The 22,073-nt window shown below is 40.4% G+C and overlaps 1 protein-coding gene across 4 annotated transcripts in view; it reads left to right on the top strand.

Moving 5' to 3' along the window:
• The window catches only part of LOC136435356 (inositol 1,4,5-trisphosphate receptor-like), a 95,882-nt gene that overhangs the window by 59,134 nt on the left and 14,675 nt on the right, over positions 1-22,073 (top strand). For 2 of the 4 annotated variants that reach the window (XM_066428792.1, XM_066428791.1), the window contains 19 exons: positions 313-564; positions 2,645-2,770; positions 3,240-3,365; positions 5,400-5,520; positions 7,334-7,512; positions 9,884-10,032; positions 11,126-11,237; positions 15,324-15,562; positions 15,888-15,963; positions 16,427-16,616; positions 17,116-17,307; positions 17,954-18,094; positions 18,549-18,670; positions 19,099-19,299; positions 19,887-19,997; positions 20,265-20,360; positions 20,740-20,877; positions 21,222-21,329; positions 21,717-21,909. In XM_066428792.1, the coding sequence (XP_066284889.1) occupies positions 313-564; positions 2,645-2,770; positions 3,240-3,365; positions 5,400-5,520; positions 7,334-7,512; positions 9,884-10,032; positions 11,126-11,237; positions 15,324-15,562; positions 15,888-15,963; positions 16,427-16,616; positions 17,116-17,307; positions 17,954-18,094; positions 18,549-18,670; positions 19,099-19,299; positions 19,887-19,997; positions 20,265-20,360; positions 20,740-20,877; positions 21,222-21,329; positions 21,717-21,909 (2,872 nt within the window). Of the gene's footprint in view, positions 1-312; positions 565-2,644; positions 2,771-3,239; positions 3,366-4,643; positions 4,692-5,399; positions 5,521-7,333; positions 7,513-8,033; positions 8,112-8,481; positions 8,524-9,883; positions 10,033-11,125; positions 11,238-11,560; positions 11,603-13,336; positions 13,382-15,323; positions 15,563-15,887; positions 15,964-16,426; positions 16,617-17,115; positions 17,308-17,953; positions 18,095-18,548; positions 18,671-19,098; positions 19,300-19,886; positions 19,998-20,264; positions 20,361-20,739; positions 20,878-21,221; positions 21,330-21,716; positions 21,910-22,073 lie in introns of all 4 variants that reach the window. The other 2 variants (XM_066428790.1, XM_066428793.1) reach the window with 2 other exon arrangements.

Genomic DNA, 22,073 nt, shown 5'->3' with positions numbered 1-22,073 from the left:
TGGTCTGCCCTTCTGTCTCTCACCACATCTGGTTCAAATTACTTGGACCAGAAGGACTGGGGTTCAAGCCCCAGGTAGGACACCTCTGGACAAGAGGCACATTGAGTCATACCAAAGACTTTATAAAAATGGTACAATACTTCTGAAACAGTATGGAAGTTAAACACACTTCACTGCCAGTGGACTAGCCCCCTGCTGCAGTGATTGCACCACAGTGTGGCCCAGGGCTATGAAATGGAGATGGGCACCACCCTATACATCAATAATGGTGTGGGAGGATTTTAACTTTTTAACTCCATCCCCTCCTGACAGTTGGTGAATGTAGGAGAAGATGTCCTGCTGTTCTACAACGACAGGTCGTCCTTTAACACCCTGATCGAGATGATGCGGTCTGAGCGAGAGAAGAGGCAGCTGAGCAGCCCCCTGATGTACCACATCAACCTGGTGCAGCTGCTGGGACTGTGCACGGAGGGGAAGAACGTGTACACGGAGATCAAGTGCCACTCTCTGCTGCCGCTGGATGATATCAGCAGGGTGGTGGTGCATCCAGACTGCCTACCTGAGGTAGGGATGGTTTTATTGCACACACAACACAATCTGACCATATGGCAGTCAACAGACTGAATTGGAATCAGGCTTAACAAAACGTTAAAATCATTCTAATTTGTAAAATCTGAATACAAATTTAAAATCAACGGAAGTTAAAAGAGCGGCGTGGTGCTAAGAGCTAGAAATCAGCGTTGTTACATTTGAGACAGAACCTATACATACATACTTCTTAAATCAGATAGTAAAGTCATGTAAACAGGTAGTAAAGTCTAGACAGTATTGTTGTGCTGTTTCTGTAACTAAGGTAGGATGAACATTAAGCCCCTGTCACACAGCACGAAAATAGCAATGAGTCTGCAATCTCTACAGATTAATTTTAATGAATGAAGACCTTTATTGTACATGTTTGCCCCACTGGGCTAAGCACAGGTCACATGTTAACAAATATATACATATTCACGAGTATTACTGTACATAAACATCTAGCATACTCTAGTATCTTCGACTTCCTCTCGCTTCTTGGTGATTGTATAAATGTAGGAGGCTGTGTGATTGGTAAGAGTTGGTCTATCAAAGGCTGCAAGAAATATAAATTTCTCTCTACTATTCAGGTATCTAAAGTGAGGGAATTTACTTAACACATAACTGAAAAGAATTATTCTATCGCTATCATGCAAAGGACAGTCAACAATAAAATGTACTTCGTCTTCTACTTTACCTAGACTACAAAATTGGCAGATTCTTTGCTCTAGAGGGGTGCGGTTATGTCTTCCTGATTCGATTCGCAATTTGTGACAACTTGTTCTTAGTTTTGTAACGGCTGATCTGTGACGTACATTTGCAATCTTTAGATATTCTTCTTCGTTATAGGAATGTTTCAATAATCTGTACGTTCGTAGTTTATTTTTTGCATTTGCACCTTTGTTATCGTTATGAATTTCGGATAGAAAGGTCTGAAAGTGAATATCTGTTAAACGCTGATAAATCGATGAAATAATTTGGGACCTACTTGATACAATTGATTGGGCGCTTTGCCATAAGAAAGCATAACCACATTCCTCTAGAGTGCTGCGTACCCCTGCCGCCCAACACTTGGCACCTGAAGCTTCTAAATTTGCTTGACATAGGAGAGCGTCTGCCTGGAGGCTGTCAGCTGGCACGTTCTTGCAAAGTCGAATGAAATACTTGATGGCGTTTAGGGAGGCCTCCAGATGAATGGGATACCTCCCTAGTTCTGCCCGTGCAGCAAGATTGCTAGCTGTTTTTGGAATATTGAGTGAATATTTGCAAAATTTTAAGAGGACAGATTCAATTGGACAAAATGTTTGGCTTTTGAAAGCCCCCCATATTTCAGACCCATATAGTAAGATGGGTTTAATACAGGTGTCGAAGAGTTTGTTTTTAACGGTTAGGGAGGCATCAGCTTTGTCTAGAGACTGTCTGATGCTAAACAGGGACTTTAGTCCCTTGTTGCATAAATGTTTGTTGTTTGCCTTGAACGTGCCAGCTGCGCTTACCACTGTACCTAAATAACAGTATGACATAAAAATTTCTATAACGTTGCCATTTAACAAAAATAAACAATTCTTTGGTAGTCATTTAGATTGCTGTAAATGACATTTTCAGCAGTACTACACCCGGCCAATCAAACATCATGCGATTTTTAGGGATCTGACAATGTTTGTAGGTAACTGAGCCCTATTAGATATAATAGGGTACAGTCATGTAAATTTTCAGGGGAGAAATGTCCGCAGCCCTCTGCCGATTTTAAAATCTGCCGACCTGGTGATCTGATTGCGGAAGCTCATTGACACTGACGGGATTGACAGTTTTATGAGCTATTGCTTAATGCTATGTTATACAGGGTTAGGGTTGTAGCATACTGTTCAAATCGTGAATTATGATTAATCAAAACTAGAGGTGCAGAGAATCATCAGAACAACAAAAGTAGCTTGGATTGCAAAGAAACTTTCTTTTGATTTAATATATTTCTCCATACTCTTTGCACTTATCGTGAGATGTACTGCAACCTGACACTCAGAGAAAAGATATCTGTTTCTCAGTTGTAATAAGAACTTCCCTCCCCTGTTGGTAGGTTAAAGATGCTTACATCAACTTCCTGAACCACTGCTATGTGGACACTGAGGTGGAGATGAAAGAAATCTACACCAGCAACCACATGTGGACTTTGTTTGAGAACTTCCTCGTCGACATGGCAACGGTGTGTAAAACAACATTGTTCTTGACTGCATAGATGTGGATTACACCGTACAATATTGTGCAATGCAAACACCTGTTCAACGACAAATCCTTACCTGTTGTTAGTACTTGGAAATGATATGTTTTATTTTTCATACCAGATGCCAGAGCTTTGTGTTTCTACTGCTAAGGAAGTACCTTCTGTAAGTGCAACATGCTTCAAGGCTTAGCATGCAATGTTTTGAAGCTTGCTATGAAATGATGAAATGATACTGTGCACGAAATCTTTTCTGTCTGACTCTTGTAAATAGACTGTTCATCCCAAAGAACATTGTTACCATTTCTGAAATTGTTTCAAATCAATGTGAATCAACTCAACATTTGTCTTGCTCCTACAACATTTGTTGTAGGGGCAACATCTGACAAAAGAATGTAGATATCTCTGAGATGCCACATCCCTCTTTGAAAAATAGACTTCCCTTTCCCTTAAGGTTTGCAAGACCACAGATCGTGACCACGCCGACCCAGTGCTGGAGCATTATGTCACTAACACCATCATGAACATCATCACCATGTTCTTCAGCTCCCCCTTCTCAGACCAAAGCACCACAGTTCAGGTAGGTGGTACCACTGGCAGGCAGTGTGTCCAGCAGGACCTCTGACAATATGTACGTTATATGTTAATACATTTTTTTCTTCCATTCTGGTCACTACCTGTCATATACAGTTTAAACTGTTTCACATCTCATTCATTCTCTGGATTTTGAAGAGGACAGGAAAGAACTTAGAAATGAATCGTTGGCAGCTAAAATGCAGTTCTGACACTTTTCGTACGTTTTTGTGTGGTATGGTACTGATAAGTTTTCTACAATGATCATAGCTATTGAAGTATACATATTATCTTCTTGGACTTGATCGTCACCACTAAAACGTAAAATAAACAAAGATAATATTGATGTGCCCTACATCCACCCATCCATGTACTTTGTGAAATACAGATTACAGCTCATTACTATGGATGCAACCAAGTTGCCTGCCTATAAGCATTTTTTTAATAGATTAAAAGTGTAGGTGCATGGAGATGTTCAACGTGTAGGACAGAGCAACAGCGTCTGTGAAAGACGGTGTTGAATTATGTACACAGACCTCTGATTTCTGTGACTGGTTGAAGGATGTGTGCAGCACTGACAGGGTTTTGCAGCTTGATTGCTCTGCCTTGTTCACGTTCTGTCCCACCTGCGTGTTTCCAGCTTGTTTACCTCAGTGCCAGGGATACGTGAACATACTTCCTTACCCCGGACACTAATGTAAACATCTGGCTTTGCTGTGCCCAAGGCAAGAACTTGAGCTGTGGCAGCACACTCTCTGTACTGTACTGAACTGAGTTTGCTTATAGTGAATCTATTGAACTCTCACAGGAAAATAGGTTCTTGTAAATAGAATATCTCTAATATGGGGATAGTTAAAGGACATAATTTGTTTTTGATATATTGTGCTCTCACAACTAGACTCAGATCAGGTCAGAAGGGAAGACCTTGCCTTGAGCTTAGCTATGCTGTTTTTATATACTCACACTTTCCCTACTGTTGGCTTTGCATGGACTTAAATGCTTGTGTAAGTATGTGCTTCTTTCTCATGGAGTGCTCAAAAATGGTCCTGTCTGAGAGGTATATGCCTTTGTCACCTGTGTGTGTGTCTGTCATTCTGTCTGTCTCAGTCCAATGATTTGGTCAAATTTTCAAACTGTTTTAGTCCATGAGATCTTTATCTTGCCATGTATTTTTTATTAGTAGACCATGCTCACTTGCTCATTACACCTATTTATTCATTACATTTTCTTTTTTTGTTTGTTTTGTTTGTTTGTTTGTTTGTGTGTGTGCTTTGACCTGTACTAGGTGTTTCTCAGCCCGCAGCTACGTGCTGTTGTCAATAGTATGTTTTTCGTAAGTACTGTACATGCCTCATTGTCTCCAAGCACAGTTAGCAAACCATTCTGTTTCCTCACTTTCATAGCATTCCTTCATACTGGCAGTCCTCCACATGCTTTGACATAATTGTGTCTTTCATTGAAATACATTTATCCTAATAATCAGTCAAAATTCAGTACTTTATACACTGTACCTGCACATTATCTTAACTGCCTTTAAGTCATCTGCAATCCTCCCTGTTGTCTCTTTTCAAACGTCTTGCACCATTTGCACACAAGTGTTAATCAGCACAAAATGCCACGTCATGCCACTGCCCTAACATTTTTACAGTCAATCACATGTACCATTACACAGTGAGTTCATATTGGTACATGTTGCATCATTGTACTTTTCTCATGAGAAAATGCGTTTTGATTAAAACTATTTCTGGAACATTTGTGGGATAGAAAATCTTCTGTGCTGCCATCTATACAAATCCCTGTTACAAGATTCCATACTATCCACATCTGAAAATACATGTTAGATTGTGATTAAAATGAAGGTTAACAATTATTTGGGAGGGTGTACTTTGAACAGAGAAGGTGTTAGATGACCATGCCTTTTTCAGACTGCCTCTGAGGGAAGTATTGCCAAAAATTTCAAATGGTGATGATTATGTAATAGAAACAATATTTGATGCCAGTAAATATGCTGTTTTCTTCCTTTTTGTTCATTCTTCCAAAGACCCGACAGCCGATCTTTGTCCAACTGCTGTCTGGAGCGTATCGTGTGTCGCAGTGCACATGGCTGAACACACAGCAACGCTGCATGGTGGAGACATGCATCAAAACCCTTACAGAAATAGGTAATGCATTCTATATTATGCGTGTCCTTTGTATGTGTGTATGAAGTGTGGTATTTGCTATACAGCCTGTGCTTATGCTTGAATCCAATCAATAAAGCAATGAATTTGTACAAAATGTCCTTGTGTTGTGAAAATTTTTTACAATAACTGAGATTGGAGCTGATGAAATCTGTACATAGCTGGTATAGCTGTGTATCATTCTTGATCAAAGGAAGTTGTTTGGAAGATGACAATGTCATGATGTCAGTGTTTTGTTGCAGTCTATTCTCTGACTGGAGAATCCAGTCTAGACAAAAGCTGGAAACTGTAACAGACATTGTGCTCATTGTTGTTCTTTGTAGTGAAGAAAAGGAACATGTTGGTGCCTGTAGACTTAGGCAGCTACATCAACATGCCTACCAGGGCTAGGAGAGAGAAGTGGCGCGATACTTCCAGATCCATCGTTGGTGGGAACAGAATGTATACCTCTTGTCTACGTCTGTCCCTGGATGCACTGAAAATCATCTTGTAAACTAACTTGTCTGTCACCAATGTGAAAATAAAGCCTGTCCTATTTTATGACTTACAGATATATCCAGGGACACTTTAAAGTCTGCTTTTCCGAGTTTCAAACAATGTGATTCCAGTCTTTTGGTCCTTGAATACAATCTACTCTTTCCTTTTTGTCTGATTTTTTCAACATTTGCAAACTTGACAAATCTTTTAATCAAAAGTTTCATTCTTTAATGTCACAAATAATCAACCTCAAAACATCTGTCAAGACGTCTGACTTGTTGATGAAATTAATTCTGCTCACAATTCTGCAGTGATTGTTCTTGTAACTGGCTCCAAATGCCCATATTTTGGGTCAGCCTAAGTAATCATAATATTTGGTAGCATGGCTAGTTCTGCTGCTCGCATGGCCTAACAAGAAACTGTTCAACAACAATATCATGTTGTAGGCAATTGTCAAGCAAAACTTTTGTACAAATGTTTGATAAAGAATCATAATCCTATTGAAGAAATTCTATGGCCTAGTTACATTAAGCAGAAATGTAGCATGCTTGTGAATATGTTCACTAATTGCTTGGGCTTGCTGAACAACAATGTATATTTTACTGCAAATAAAGCAAGGAAAATGATGTGCATGTCTAGGTTCAATGCACTGGAGAAGTTGTTTGAGTGACCAAGAACATACAACATCAAAGGACATCAACTCATGCATGTACTTACAGTGTGCATGCATTGACTACATTGCCTTGGTTGAACCTGCTTTGAGATGAGGGTCATGGATATCCATGTCTTTGAGACCTTCACGACCAGATGATGATGATGATGATGATGAGATGAGACTGAACTGCTATGGTGCCGCCAAGTTACTGTGTAGTTTTCAGTGTCTGATATAGAGGAGTTATTTCAGTATGATACTTGTGATGGCAGCTATCAACTGCTGGTACATGTTATAGAATATTTCAGCCTGTCCATTTTCTGCTGCTATGAAGTAATGGTTCCCGCTCAGTCATCTACCTGGGTAACTTCTACTTCAAACTAAAATCTTCTCATCCACCATTTCTGAATCAACAGGCATCGCACTGATGACGTCATTCTTTTCAGCCTTGAACTACATCTGTTTCTCTTGTATGTTGGCAGACAAATGGCCATCCCATCCAAACATGTGTACTACCCCTAAGTTTCATTCTAATTCTACAAGAGTAACAGTATGCACACTGAAGTAGCCGTTTGGCACCCAATTCCCTATTGGTTACAGAGTTGGGCAGCAGGGAGAAGGTTAACACATATAACTCACCGGGAATGTAATTTTTTTTTCATATAGCCAAGAACCGTGGCATAGCCATCCCTGTGGACTTGGACAGCCAGGTGAACACCCTGTTCTCCAAGTCCCAACTCCTCATGGCCACATCCCGTAAGTGGCTGAGTACCCGGGGCTCGTCCAGACGAGACTCCATCATGGCCATTTCACGGGACACCAGGAGCATCATTGAAGGGTTGCAGGTCAGTGCGTTACGTTGGATTTTCTACGTTTGTTTAGGAGACTAATGTAAACCTTGAAACTTTTTGCGGTGTTTTTTTTTCGCAGTTTTTGCTGTGACCTCTCTACTACAAATTTATGACACCCCAAATATGTGTCCCTTGTATGACGACTGTACAAAATTGTTTCAAGTTTCAACTGCGAATCTAAAACACTGCAAAAAGCCCCTTTTTCCCTCCTACTGCAAAGTAAAACCACCGCAAATGTACATGAATATACAGTACTTCTTTGTGATAAGAAAGGGCTGGAGAGAAAGAGCTTGATGTTTAGAATTAACAACTCTTGACACAGATTTACATGTAGTGACTAACTATCTTCATGTGGGACTTTTCTGTTTGCTCATCGGTGAAACATTACAGTAACATTACCTGCCATGGCTAAACAAGGAGTCAAAAAGTTATCCACTTTTGTTCTTCTTATTCATTCATCTTGCCTTTCTAGTTTTTCTCATCTTTCCTTTCCTCTCACCTCCCCTCTGAGTCAGCAGTGGCAGGACTTGGTGCCTCCTCCCATGGCTGCCAACAGGCGGATTGTGGAGCTAACTACCAAAAACCTGCCTCAGGTAGCACTGCCTACCTGCCCAATTAGCTAAATTAGAGTCAGGAAAAAACAACCATGTTTTGCACTAGAGTTACATTTGTGGCTCATACCATTGTGACAGTGGTTAAAGGCTTGAAGCTAAATGGAAGAAAACATTAATGTCCCTCTGCCAAAGTTGCTGAATAGTGCTGTATTACTTAATGTTCCTTCAGCTTTGCATTCCTTCCTCATGTTGTTTAATACACCAACTCATGAAAAAATGTTGTCTCTAATTTTGCCATCTATTATGAAAGCATGTTTCCTCTCAGGTGCTGCATACTACAATCTTTTCTTGCATGAATCATGAAATGTTTCCTTATCTACTCTGCCCTCCTCTCTCTCCGGTCATCAAGCCAAGAAACTCCTTTTCAGCAGACCCAGACAGCATGCTGCCGGTATGTCCTCACCACCAGACAGAACGTAACAACCCGCCATGTAGCAAAGCTGCAAAGACGTTTCGCTGTCTATCCCCAACTGCTTTAAAGTGCTTTTGCTGCATCCTGACTGTTCGGCAAGATAACCCCATATTTACACTTTAAGAATGAAAACCACATCGTCCGTAGAGCAAAAGATAGTAAAGGTTTGCAGGCTTTTTAATGTGCCTCCCTCCCTTTGAGATGAATCCTCTTTCTGTATGAGTCTACTGCAGAAATAGTCTCTGGTTGTCCTCAATGTGAAAGGTTGATCTTTCCGCAACAAGTGCAGATGTATCTGCAGAAGGCACAGACTTTGAAAGAAAAGGGAAGATGTCACCTAAGATAGCAAGTCTAACACTGTACATGGTTGCTTAGAAGGAAGATCTAGAACAGCATCCCTAGTTCCAAGCTTTGTCTGCTGCCTGTTCCATTCTTGCATGGGCCTGTGTTCCTGATCGGTGTATATTGTTTATGTCATGTCATTGCCTTGGAAAAATGGCACTTCAAACAAGTCATACATTGTAGCTGAACTGAAAAAAAATATTTCATACACGCATTTGGATAGACCCAATTATGTAAAAAAAGAGGATCTACTGCTTAATAAAGAGGTCAAGGGTCACTTTTGATTATTATGATACTTTCTTGGCAATTCATTTTAACATCTAGTTTAAATTTGGTTACTAAGATAGACACCAGTAGCCTGAGTGCCAGCCTTTTTAGCTTCCGTCCGCTACCCAAGCTAAAAAGGCTGGCACTCAGGCTAAGACACAAGGTTAACAGTTAAATGATATACATATACAATTGTATATTAACATGCTTAATTGCAAGCTCAAATCAAATAAAAGTACTCAGATGTGTTGAATTAACTGCACACATTACATAACATTTCTTTTCTGCTTCCACTCAGTTGGTCACATATATCTATTGGGAAAAAGCTTTTGATAGTGAGCTGAAACTAAAAGCAGAAGGCATGTCCCACTTGCTGGTAGACCTTTAGGATAGTAGAGTTTTTCTTTTACACAACCAGTATTGTATCTCACCTGCTTACGTTTCGATGTCACCTTCCTCAGAGCTTCTGACTGGAGTAGTGCTTGTCACCGCTATAAGTAGCCGATGTAAGTGGTGCTTTTGCAGTAAGAACACTATTGAAAACATGGCTAAGTTTGGATCCCTCCTCATCCCAGGTTCATCACTGGTGTTGACTTCCTTATCCAGTCAGCCTCCTTGATTACTGGTTGTGTAAAAGAAAAACTCCAATATCCTATGTTCTACCAACCTGATGACATTATCTTCGGTGCTAGACCCTTAGTTTGACCTTGCTGTGCTGTTCCTGCTGTAGGACATCGTGTCCTTGCTGGAGGACCAGCTGCGACCCCTGGTGCAGGCGGAGCTGTCCGTGCTGGTGGACGTGCTGCACAGGCCCGAGCTGCTGTTCCCACCCGGCTCCGAGGCCAGGCAGAACTGTGAATCTGGGGGATTCATCTCCAAGTAAGAACTTCCAGACTTTGGACTGTTGCATTTGAAATGTAGGCATGTCTCTGTGGCTTAACTGGTAGCAGCCTCACAGTTGAGATCCTGTTTCCAATTAGTTGGTAACTTGGAGACTGAATCTGTAGGGTTCATGTCTAAGTAAGGCCCGTTTCCCCTAGACGGCAATCGCACTGCAACTTCCTGCGACCTAAATTGGATTTGTGTAATCTTGGGTTCTTAATTGGAATATCATGCAAAATGTAAAAGTATGACTGAAAAGACAAAAAAAAACATGAAGCATCAAAAGATTATTTTTGCTATTTATGAAATTCGTTGAGGGATCTGTCAAATTTCAGGTCATAGCACGGTCACAGCGAAGTTGCTGCCTTAGTGGAAAGAGGGTGTAAGAACTTCAAGACTTTAGACAGTTGCATTTCTAATGTGGTGAGATATACTGAAACGTATGTTGTGATAACACAAACTACATTACTTGTTACATCATCAAATACTTCATCAGTTCAAACATTCACATCTGATCTCCCCAATCCAGCCCTATCATTGTTTATTCCAATGGCCATCAACAAATGAATTGCCAGCATAATACCTTCCATCTTATGTTTTCACAGACAAGGTATTCTCTGTGAAAAGGAAAGCAATGTAATATATTTGCATGTCTTTAATGGAAGGACATGTACAATTGTATGTCTTTGTTATCACATGAAAATAGAATTGTTATAAAAATCTTCATGTGCACTTAGCGACAGCTGTTAGCCTATCAATGAAAGTCAATGGTGTTTTGATAGTTGAGTAAACTTAGATGTTGAATTTGTTTGTGTTGCACTTTTCATGGTGCTGAAATTAGAGCTGTTTGCACATTTTTTCTAATGGACCTGCATGTGCATTGTTACGTTTCTGTACCAGGCTTACAATGGTCTTGGATTTTTTTGGCTATTGCAGCACCTAACAAGTGTACTGCCCAGATGTCTTGCACAGAATTAGTGATTTGAAGCAGGAAACACTCCCAACTTAGTGCCACTCCACAATGGTAAGGGTTGGATATACTGAATGAGTAGCACTGTACTCACTCTTTTCATATTTCGCTTTTCACCAGACTTATCAAACACACAGAGAGGCTGCTAGAAGAAAAGGAGGAGAAACTGTGCATCAAGGTGCTGCAAACTCTCAAGGAAATGATGACCACGGACATTGACTATGGAGAGAAGGTAATGGTCTCAAGCACATTCTCATCATCCCTTGAAAGAAATACTGTTCCACTACAACACGTCACAAAGATCTTTTGCATCCACTTTTCCTCTAGGCTCTAGTGGTTCCTATTTCTGTACATTTGAATACAGTTCCTTTTAGAGCATGAACAAATAGAGTATGTCGTGGAGATTCTCATAGCTTACAACTGTCCATCTTACTCTTGCATGATTATTCCACATTGCTGCCTACAGCTATGATGGTTGCCATGTTTTGCCATGTTTCCTTCCAGCATGTAATTTGCTTGTTGATTGTCTCTCCCATTTGTGCATGCGGCTGGTAGATCTATCCTGTAGAGGGGGAAGATCTGTTCACGACGATGAAGGTGCACTAACTAACATATTGCCTTGTGTGACGTAACCCCTAACCCTGACTGGGGCTTGACTCGTAAAAGTTCCTTTCTGTTTTAAGTTACTGGATTCCCACATAGTTTCTGTTGCTGTATTTATCCTATTCATCCCATCATTGGTTTGAACAAAGGGGTGCCTCTAGATATTTTGATATAGATGTGTTCTATACTCAAATTTGGTTTTTGAAATAAGAATGCTCAAACATGTCAACATAGCCTGGGTACCATCTTAATTCGTTTAACAGGGCTCCATGAGGGAGGGAGTATGGGAGCTCCAGTAATAGGATGGCACCCAGGCTAATGTGTACAGGCAGATATGTAAGACTGCTTTGGGAACTTCATGACAGAGTCTTTCCCCACTTGTTGTTGTTGTTGCTGCTATGTGTTTGACTTACTAACAGCAGATTGTTGTTGTGAAATTACGCTATTGTATATGCTTGATTATCAGATGGTTTTGGGAAGATGTTAGATTTCCAGCTGGAGAAGAATTTGAAGGAAAAAACAAATTTTCATTGCCTGTACACGCACCTTGTGTCCAAAATATGACTGTAAAATTACAATAGTATTTTAGGGGAACTGTTGGTTTAGTGAACAATAACGGCTTAAAAGTCATGCATGTTCAAACAATTACACCCAAAACCAGCTGGTAGTGCATGTGCATGTATTATGATATTTGGGTAAATTGTGCACGTGTGCACGTGATGTAACAGCTGTGACTCAGTGTTCTGTGTTGTATTTTTAAGTAAATTTAGATCTCACTGATATGAAACCTGTCCAGATGCCACAGTCATGGATAGAGCTATGTCAAAGTACACAATGTTCATAATTTCAGTGTTCATGTTTATATTTGGCAATGTTAAAGCAGTGCAGCATCGTTATATACCAAATGAAATAAGATAACAGAAACAACAATGCTCTGTTTATGTTTGTGCCATCTGGATAGATTGTGTATGATATAGCATGTCTACATTTGAGGTAGATCGTTAACATTTTCTGAAAAAATCTAACTGTATTACTGTAAAGAGAAGGCATGGACTGTGGTGTGTGAATCATGTACCACATGTATACCATGGCTTTAACAACTACCAGCAGTTGCAGCTTTGCTTGGCATTTTGCTACCTTTTCCCCACTTCTCTATAAACTCTATTCTGCTGTAGTGAAGTTTCTGATCATGTGAAATGCAAGCACATGAAACTTAAAGAATCAGAATTGGTAGAATTTTTTCGCTAAAGTTAATTACCTTTTTCGAAAGTACCAATTCTTCGTAAAATTTGATCCTACATTTCTATTGCCAGCAAGACTTTGTAACAAGATTCTGAGACTCAATGGGAATAACATTGATGCCAGAAAAGTTAATGTGCCAGACACACTGGGCAATATTTATTGAAATAGAATGGAACTCTCTTTTAGAAAAGTTGTAGTGGCTTTCAAATAACTTAGAGAGCTTTCTTTTTTGGGTCCTGATTTCTCTCTTTGGGCTGAATTTTCCTGGGGCTACGTAGACTAATGTTCTTCCCGTGTTGAGCTTCATTTTTCTCTCCTCTGCTTCCTCACTGCTTGCTCTCACCCCTCTTCTGCTGCCTGCTGTGGGCAGCAAGGGGAGCTGCAGGCTAGGAATGATCTGGTAGGTGGCTCTTCTGCACACCTCAGGTGTTTTATACTAACTTGCCGTGTCATTCTTTGCATGCTTCCATTGCCATGGTTACAAAGCCTCGGGATGAACAGTCAAAGAAGCAAATTGATGATGCGAAGAGGGTAAGGGTTGCGCAGAAGCTGGTGCTGTCAGAGAGTTCAACAAGAAGAAGAAGTCATTTCTAGTCCTGAAAAAAATTATCCATATCAGAAAGCACTATTGAGGCAACAGTTGACAAGGAAAATTTGATAAACCTAGTATGGTCAAGATGTATATACAAAGATAATGAAGTGAAACAAGTTGAACTCTTGGAGCACTAAGCATCGACAAATGCTCTAATTGATGTCAGAGTAGACAATAGAATAACTACTGTATTATAAAATGACAGTATGAGTGATTCTGGATCGAATGACCATTTGGTTGCTTTTCAATTTGAAATGATTTGTAAATTTCTTTAATGATATATATGGTAACCATTATATATGATATCAAAATACAGTGTGAAAGGCTGCAAATGGACATTTTCTTCAGAAACACGTTGCATGTGGTTAATCTCACCAACTAATTTTTTTGCACAGTATTGTTATAGTAATATCTAACCTGCACTGTTTCACTGCATGGTTGTGTTATTGTGCTGGCATGGAAATAACAAATAACATTCTTAACAGTAATAAAGTTAGTACATGTATCTAAAATCTGGTAGTTTTCATTGATTTAAGTGTCTGAGGAATAAAACATAGCAGAACATCATTATATCATATGCAAGTTTGTCTTCATCAAGGCTTTCTGCAACATCTCTCTTAGGAGATGTGTCCAAAGACAGTGTTCCTGATCATCTTTATCTCATAGGAGTGACGTTACATTCAACATCATGATGTGTCATTTTATGGAGGATGCGTCTATGATTTGGTCAAAAGTTGAAATGACACCAGTTCCTGTCTGGTCTGCATGCAGTTACCACATCATCTTTCCATGTACTTCCATGAATGCATCAAAGAACTCCCTAATACTTTCTTGTATCATTCCATTCAGTTCAATAGTTCTTTTCTTGATACCATGTAGTTCCTATTACTCTCCTCCTCTACATATGTACCTCCATCTAACACATCAGCACAATATACATCTTCATATGCATCTAATACAGTTCAACTTCATCAACATGGGTTATCATGGCCATGTGTTGTTTATTCCTTGTCATTGTGTTTTTTCACTGATCACCTTTCAGCTTTAAATTCACTTTGTGGTAATGCACCTGGCCAGTTTAATGCAGGTTGAGAAAAAAGACAAATTCTACAAGAATTTAGAAGTTTTGGGGATTGAAAACTGCTACTAAGAACGCATTTCGCAAACCTTTTTTCGTCATTCTTAAAGGTGCCCTAAGCGATTTCAGGGGGTGAAACTTGAAATATTCTGGGGAAAACAATTCTGTTTGGTGAAGTTGAAACTGACATTTACTTCCCCATATTAGCACATCTGCATCATTATTTCATAATTTGGGCGTTTAAAAATAGCACAGAAGCAAGCCACAGAAGGAGCATTTTATTTATTGGGTCCCCCAAAAATCAGCCCAGAATCCAGACGTAACCGTTTTCTGTCGACAATTTTCGGTAACTTCCGGCCGCGTGACGTTACAATGCCCAAGCACATTGAGCCATGACCACGTGATTATTTCTTCGGAAGCGTTCAGGACTTATCGGTCAAAATCGTGCATATTCAGAAGATTTGAAATGATGGCTGGCCTCCAATTATGCAAGTGCTCAGATTTTCAATGAGTTCCCACCACACAACGACATTGCATTTTTGCTCCATGGTGGTCGATATGCGATGGGATAGTGTTATCTAAACTTACAATGGATAGAAATCAGAAAAAGATTGATTTTGAATATGTGACTTTCAGTGCCCTAATATTGCTTAGGGCACCTTTAAAACAAGTAGCAAGTACAGCAATATTGTTTTTAAGCACTCTGCGTATTATTTCCTAACTTATTGAAGATGAATTTATTTTATGTAACACATCCCTCAATAGTAGAATAAACCATTACTCCGGCTTACCCTCTATTACAGGGAGACAAGTTACGCGGCAGCTTGTTGACACGATATTACGGAAAGCAGCACCCGCGTGCAGACCGCAACCGCAAGGAGAGCGGATCGCCAACTGCGCAGCCTCCCCAGCGCCCGTCTGTGGCCAACCCCGCCCCTGGGGCACAGATGGTGGGGAGGGCAGAGATGTCCCTAGCAGAGGTGCAGTGCCACTTGGACAGAGAGGGGGCGTCACTTCTAGTCACAGACTTGGTCATCAACAGGTAGGAATTACCTTCTGGCCCAGGACATCATTTAAAGGGGACTAATGTTGGAATATACTGATGTGATTTATATAGAGTAATACATATTTGCTGTAATATTAACCTTAGCTAGTAGACATCAATAAAAGCACATATTTAACTTACATCAAGCTGTTCATTTGACCAATTGACAAGTGTTTTTTAAATCCACCCATCATTTGGTTTTCACAAAAAGTGACAAGTTCAACTGAAAAAATCTGGTCGTTCATGATAACTGTATTTTTGACAGACATTAGATTAGTTGCAGTAACATTTTTAACAGCCTGTGAACAACTGTGTTGCACAGTACCAGCAACAGGGTGTTCGAGGAAGCAGTGGAACTTGGGATAGCATTGCTGGAGGGTGGCAACAGCACCATACAGGTAAAGTAGCTTAACATTCTACCATAAGAAATGCCTGGAATCTTGTTATGACTCTAGCTGGCAAGAAAACAGAATGCTGTATGCATTGAAGGGGAAAACCATCTCAAAATCTGGGAAAGTCACTTCAAAAACCTTCTAACCTTCCAACATTCTACCAACATCTGTAAAAGATAAATTAAAGTTGATTATAAAGATTCTTTGCTGCTTTTGATGTATCATTTCGCACTTGGACAGGAGAGTGGACTTGTCTGCAGGAAATTTCACTTCAGAAAATAAGTTAAGTTAAAAGTTATACTGAACCACTTCTTGACACTTTTACAATGTAACTACTGACAGCTCATGCATTCAAATCTTCATTCAAGAAGACAGTTCACATCCTGGAAAATAACTCCTGGAGATTTATCTTGAATTATTGAAATTGCCAACCTGAATCAAGATAGTGACATAACATTTCTTTCCCCAGAAATCTTTCCTGAACCACCTGCGGGATGAAGGGAAGGCAGAGAAGTTCTTCAAGGTTTTCTACGACCGTATGAGGGAATCTCAGCAGGAGATCAAGGCCACAGTCACTGTCAGTACCGGCGACAGTCTGTCAGGCAACAAGGAGAACAAAGATGTGGCAGTGAAGGACACCCCAGCAAAGATGAAGAAAGGTACTACTGTGTACATGTAGCTGTCATACAATATCCTTCAGTTACATACACAGAAAGGTACTAACTGTGTATATGTTACTATCATACAATATCATTGAGTTGCATACGTGTAGTGTTGGTGATGTAGTTTGCTGCTGGTCTAATGTGGGGAAAGTTTTGCCTTGTTTCTTTGTTCCAGTGAGCCGTGTTTATATGTACACCACTAACATCTCTGAAGTTCTACCACCAGTCTTTTTGGTTTCGGTTATAATTATATTCAAATGTCTGTGGTCTACCCATAAAAATTTAACAGTAACAGTAATAATTGTATTTTGATACTGTTACACTAACGTCACGAGACAGAACATACAATTAATACAACTAACTTAATAAGTACTTCCTTCAACATGTCATATATTTGTAGTTATCGTTGTCATACCAAGATGTAGCTAAAATTGTCCATTTAAGAACAGGTACGAAATGTGAACATTTAGATATATGATATGGTTGTTCCTTACAGAACATCCAGAGGAGAATCTAACATCTATCTACAGGACTATGGTCCAAGTCTTGAATTTTCCAAGAAAATACCGGGAGAGGGTTAGAAAGCATGATTTGTTAGAGGCAGCAGACCACACGTTGAAGGCCTTTGGTAAACTTAGGCATTACACCACCAGGCGTAGGCTGTCGGCATCATTGTACCCATGTAACTGTAAGAATTAGGCCTCACTCTTTGGCATGGTTTGTGGTGGCTGTGGTGCTCTGTGCCTTATGGACACGACCTATATCTTTGGGTGTATCTAGTCCGAAACACTTTGGTGACACTTTTGCATGAAATCCTGTTTGGTGCTGAAGTTAAATTTGAAATGAAGGGTGACATCTGTAACCTACTGGTGAAGTCAAGTGTACTGCACCTACCTTGTGTTTATATAATCCTATTACTTGTTTTCTTTAACCCTCTCCATGCCGAGGTCCCACCCATGCACCAATTTTGCATTACAGCATGAAGCAGCCGGCTGAGGGTTAAGATTGTTGTGTTCCTGGTGTGGCAGGATGTAGCTGCTGTTAGCTCCACCAGTAAAGGGTGGTACGCAAAGAACTGTTGTTTCCAAAGAAAACCACATTCCTTTGGTTAGTTAACAAAAGAAACCACATGCAAACTGGTTAAAGCACTATGATGAAAGTTAGACAACCAGGTAATAAGATATTTCAAAATTTTATTCAGTTGCTTGAGTAACTATTTTTGGCATGGTACAAGTACTAGGTTTGAATGGTTTGATGTGGTTTTATTTGGAAGCAACAGTTGTTTGCAGATTTCGCAAACTTGCTGCTGACGTTGCCTCCTGTCCCCTTGCCAGGTGCAGGTGGAGGCAGCCCAGGTACGGCCATGTCAGACGATGTCAGGGACCAGCTCGCTGATGCAGCACTGCAGACCAGTAAGGCCTTCGGGGCCATGAGGCAGGGGCCACAGGGGGAGGACGCCGCCAGCCCTCTCTCAGGTCAGCAATGTATTTGTCAGATCTGTCCGGTCCTTGTAGTGCTGTATTGATGAGATAGACTTGAGAAGATCTTAGATCTGTCAGGTCCTTGTAGGATTCCCCTTGTCATGTTAAGGTGAATTGTGTAACCCCAGTACCCTAGTGAGCTGTCACTTTATTTGTGCTCATCAACATTGAAAGAATGTACCAGATGCTTTGAAAATGTTTATTGATACATATATAGGAAATGAGGACACTATACAAAGTTCTTTCTTCTTAATGATTCTCCTTAATTCATCCCATTACTATACCAATGTGTGGGGGAGTTGTTGCTATATTTGTGATCATGAGCATTGAAAGAATATACAAATGGTTAGATGCATTGAAACGTTATGTACTAAAGAATGAAATTATGACACACATGGAGCTCTACAAAGATCTTTTGTTCAGGGTGAACTTTAATTTCTGTTTGCAGGATTTGACAAGGAGACAGAGAAGAAGAACGAAGAGCGAGGCATGAGCCCCGAGATCGCCATCATGAAGCCCATCCTGAGGTTCCTGCAGCTGCTGTGTGAGAACCACAACAGAGACCTCCAGGTACGTCTCAGGGAGATCTCATCATCATCATCATCTGGTCGTGACAGTCTCATGACTGCTCATGGCCCTTGAGGGAGATCTAGAGCAGCAGAAAACGTACTGAAACACAGAAGACTGCTTTTGTGCTTGTTAAGGTTCATACCTGCTCTGTTTTCCAAATTTGCAAAACATTCCTCAAATTCAACTTTTCTCTTTATATCCCTTGAGAAAGACTTGATGTACCGACAATCAAATCGCAGAACAAGTTTCAAAATCAGTCTTAAAAGATTCTCTTTGGTCCTTGCTGCATGAGGTTTCCTTCATTGTCAGAGATGACTGTCTGTGTTCTCATCAAACTAGATATAAATAACCAAACACATATAGTATAAGTAGACTGTTGCACATACATTGTAGAGATTGTCCATTGACACATTCTCTCCCACCCTCAGAACTACCTGAGGAACCAGAACAACAAGACCAACTACAACCTGGTGTGCGAGACGCTGCAGTTCCTGGACTGTATCTGTGGGAGCACCACGGGTGGGCTGGGGCTGCTGGGGCTGTACATCAACGAGAAGAACGTTGATCTCATCAACCAGACACTGGCCAGTCTGACCGAGTACTGCCAGGGACCCTGCCACGAGAATCAGGTATTCAACTCTACACCAGCAATTAAGCCACGTTCAGAATAATTTGGCTCATCATACGTCATTACAGTACAGTCACATTCATCCTAGGGCGTTGTATTTTTACGAATGAACAAATAACGAACAATATACACATCACATCACACATACCAAACAATTAATGTCAAAAATATAATACTTATAGTAACAGTCAACATAGTAGGTGAACAGTTCCTTATCTTATGACAGTTCCTTGTTGTACAGGGTAATAGCCCTATGTAGAAACGACTGTTTTGGCCCTTTTGTCCTTGCCCTGGGAACACTCACTGTTCCTTAACCCCCTGCCAGTTGCAGTTTATCTTTTGCGTGGTACTAGGACACGTAGTTGATGTTCAGGATTTAACATCGATACTGCCAGCTTTCTCCTCTCCTTTATATATAGAGAGTGCAGAACTGGTACATCACGTCTGCCGCTGCGATGCGGAGGGGTGCGCCTTTGGACTCGTTCCATACTGTTTGTCTGCACCTCACTACATTAGGTGCAGGCAACATAATGAGTGCAAAGGTCAGCTTCCAGACTAAACCATTGCTTCTTGCCCTGTGTGATACAGAACTCCATTGCCTGCCATGAGTGTAACGGAATCGATATCATCACAGCTTTGATCCTTAATGACATCAACCCTCTGGGTACACACCGCATGGACTTGGTGTTAGAGCTCAAGGTGAGGACCCTTTTGACTTATTTTACTTCTCTCAGTTTCTGTAGCACATGTTTAAAGCACACTTTAGAGCAGATCATCTGTAGACTGATAAACAATATGTTGGTCTTCTGTGTCGCTGATTGTTGCTATCTGCCCAACATTATTTTTTGTTGCAGTCACAACACTGATCAGGGAAGTCATTCCATATTGTGATATGTTTTGTTTTTATGTCCCACATACAGATTTGAAACATGCTGTTAATACTCTTTCCTTACCTCCACCCAACAGAACAATGCCAGTAAGCTGCTACTTGCTATCATGGAAAGCAGACATGACAGTGAGAATGCTGAAAGGATCTTGTACAACGTCAGTCCAAAACAGTTGGTGAGTGACTGACACTCCAACACACACACACATAATATACATGTATATGATCTAGCGAAAATATATCAACTGGCTGTTATGAACAGAGGAATTGTATGTTTGCATTACAAAAGTTGCAGAATGTCTGAATATACCAATAGATATTCTATGTTTCGTACTGACATAGCCAATAGTAACAATTCGTCAAATACTTACAATCCATCTTATGGTATGTACTGGTACATAACATTTGCTCTGTGGTAGAGGAGAAGAAAAAGTGATAATCAGAAATGTATGAAATGCATGCAGATATTTATTTTGTGAGCCTAATTGAGTCTAACTGATGGTATTAGACATTACCATCATCTTGACACCCTCTCATTTGTACAATCCTGCCCAGGTTGATGTCATTAAGAGGGCGTACATGCAGGAGGAGATGAAGGATGATGAGGATGATGAGGAAAGTGAGGAGGATGAGGAAGAGGACAAGGTGTCGCCCAAGGAAGTTGGCCACAACATCTATATCCTGGCACATCAGGTTAGAACACTCTAGCAGTGTGGCACCTCACATCACCTCTGTACCATAAGTTAAATCATCATTTCAGCAATCTGCCTTCAACTGCTGCATTATGATGACTTGGAAAAGAATTGCCTTCTAAATGGCAGTCTTTACTTTTTGTTACCTTTGATTACCAGAGGAAAATCGCCTGTATACTGTTGATTTTCAATGTGTCCTAGAGCTGTCGTTGATGATAAAACCATTTCTTCCATGAACAAAGCATATATACAAATAGAGGAAGTTCAGGTAGTTTACCTGTAGTTTGATCCCAGCACGTGCTGAGGTGAATATGTACTTACGAGTCGTAGTTTTTATCTCTGCAGCTCTCGCAGCACAACAAGGAGCTGGCAGCTCTGCTGAAACCCAGTAGTGCTGCAGACTACGGGAACACGGCCCTGGAGTACTACGCCAAACACACCGCACAGATTGAGGTAAACAAACAAACATTTCGATAAAGCAAAGACAGTTGTAGTCAAGTGAAAATCATCATAAGATAAAATACATTTTTTACTGGTATTAGGAAACCCTAGAAATGCATACTGAAGGTCACTTATGTATCCAAACCTTGGCTTCTATGGAAATGGTAGCTGTCGTTTTTCCCTAATTTTAAAACTGAAACTGAAACAACCAAAAAATGTTGTTTTCAAAATGATTTAGAAGCAGTGACTGTACATGCATGCTGCAGAAAGAACATGCTATTTTCAGCATAGTTATTTGGACCAATCACAAACTATTAGCCATGTTATGCCGTTCATAAGATGATTTGGCTATTGAACCATGGAAACATACAAAAGACACTGTTCTCTTTTTACCCTCAGATTGTGCGTCAGGACAGGACCATGGAGAGGATTGTGTTCCCCGTGCCCAGTATCTGTGAGTACCTGACGGAGGAGACCAAGTCACGTGTTTACCACACCGCTGAGCGTGACGAGCAGGGAAGCAAGGTGTCTGACTTCTTTGAGAGATGTGACGACATGTTCAACGAGATGAAGTGGCAGAAAAAACTCAGAGGTTGGTTCTTGCCTTGCACTTCTGTCTGAAATCTTTAATGTTTGTGATAGATTCTAGTTTGACATTTTGATTAGGTCTTGATATCTGAAAGGACATTGTATCAGCGTAATGTTCCTTATACGTTAAAGGCTGCTAGGCTTGTAAGGCAAAATGTCAAGTTACCA

This window comes from Branchiostoma lanceolatum, chromosome 5 (genome assembly GCF_035083965.1).
Source record: "Branchiostoma lanceolatum isolate klBraLanc5 chromosome 5, klBraLanc5.hap2, whole genome shotgun sequence".
NCBI lineage: Eukaryota > Metazoa > Chordata > Leptocardii > Amphioxiformes > Branchiostomatidae > Branchiostoma > Branchiostoma lanceolatum.
This window is presented reverse-complemented; position numbering and strand designations above follow the sequence as displayed.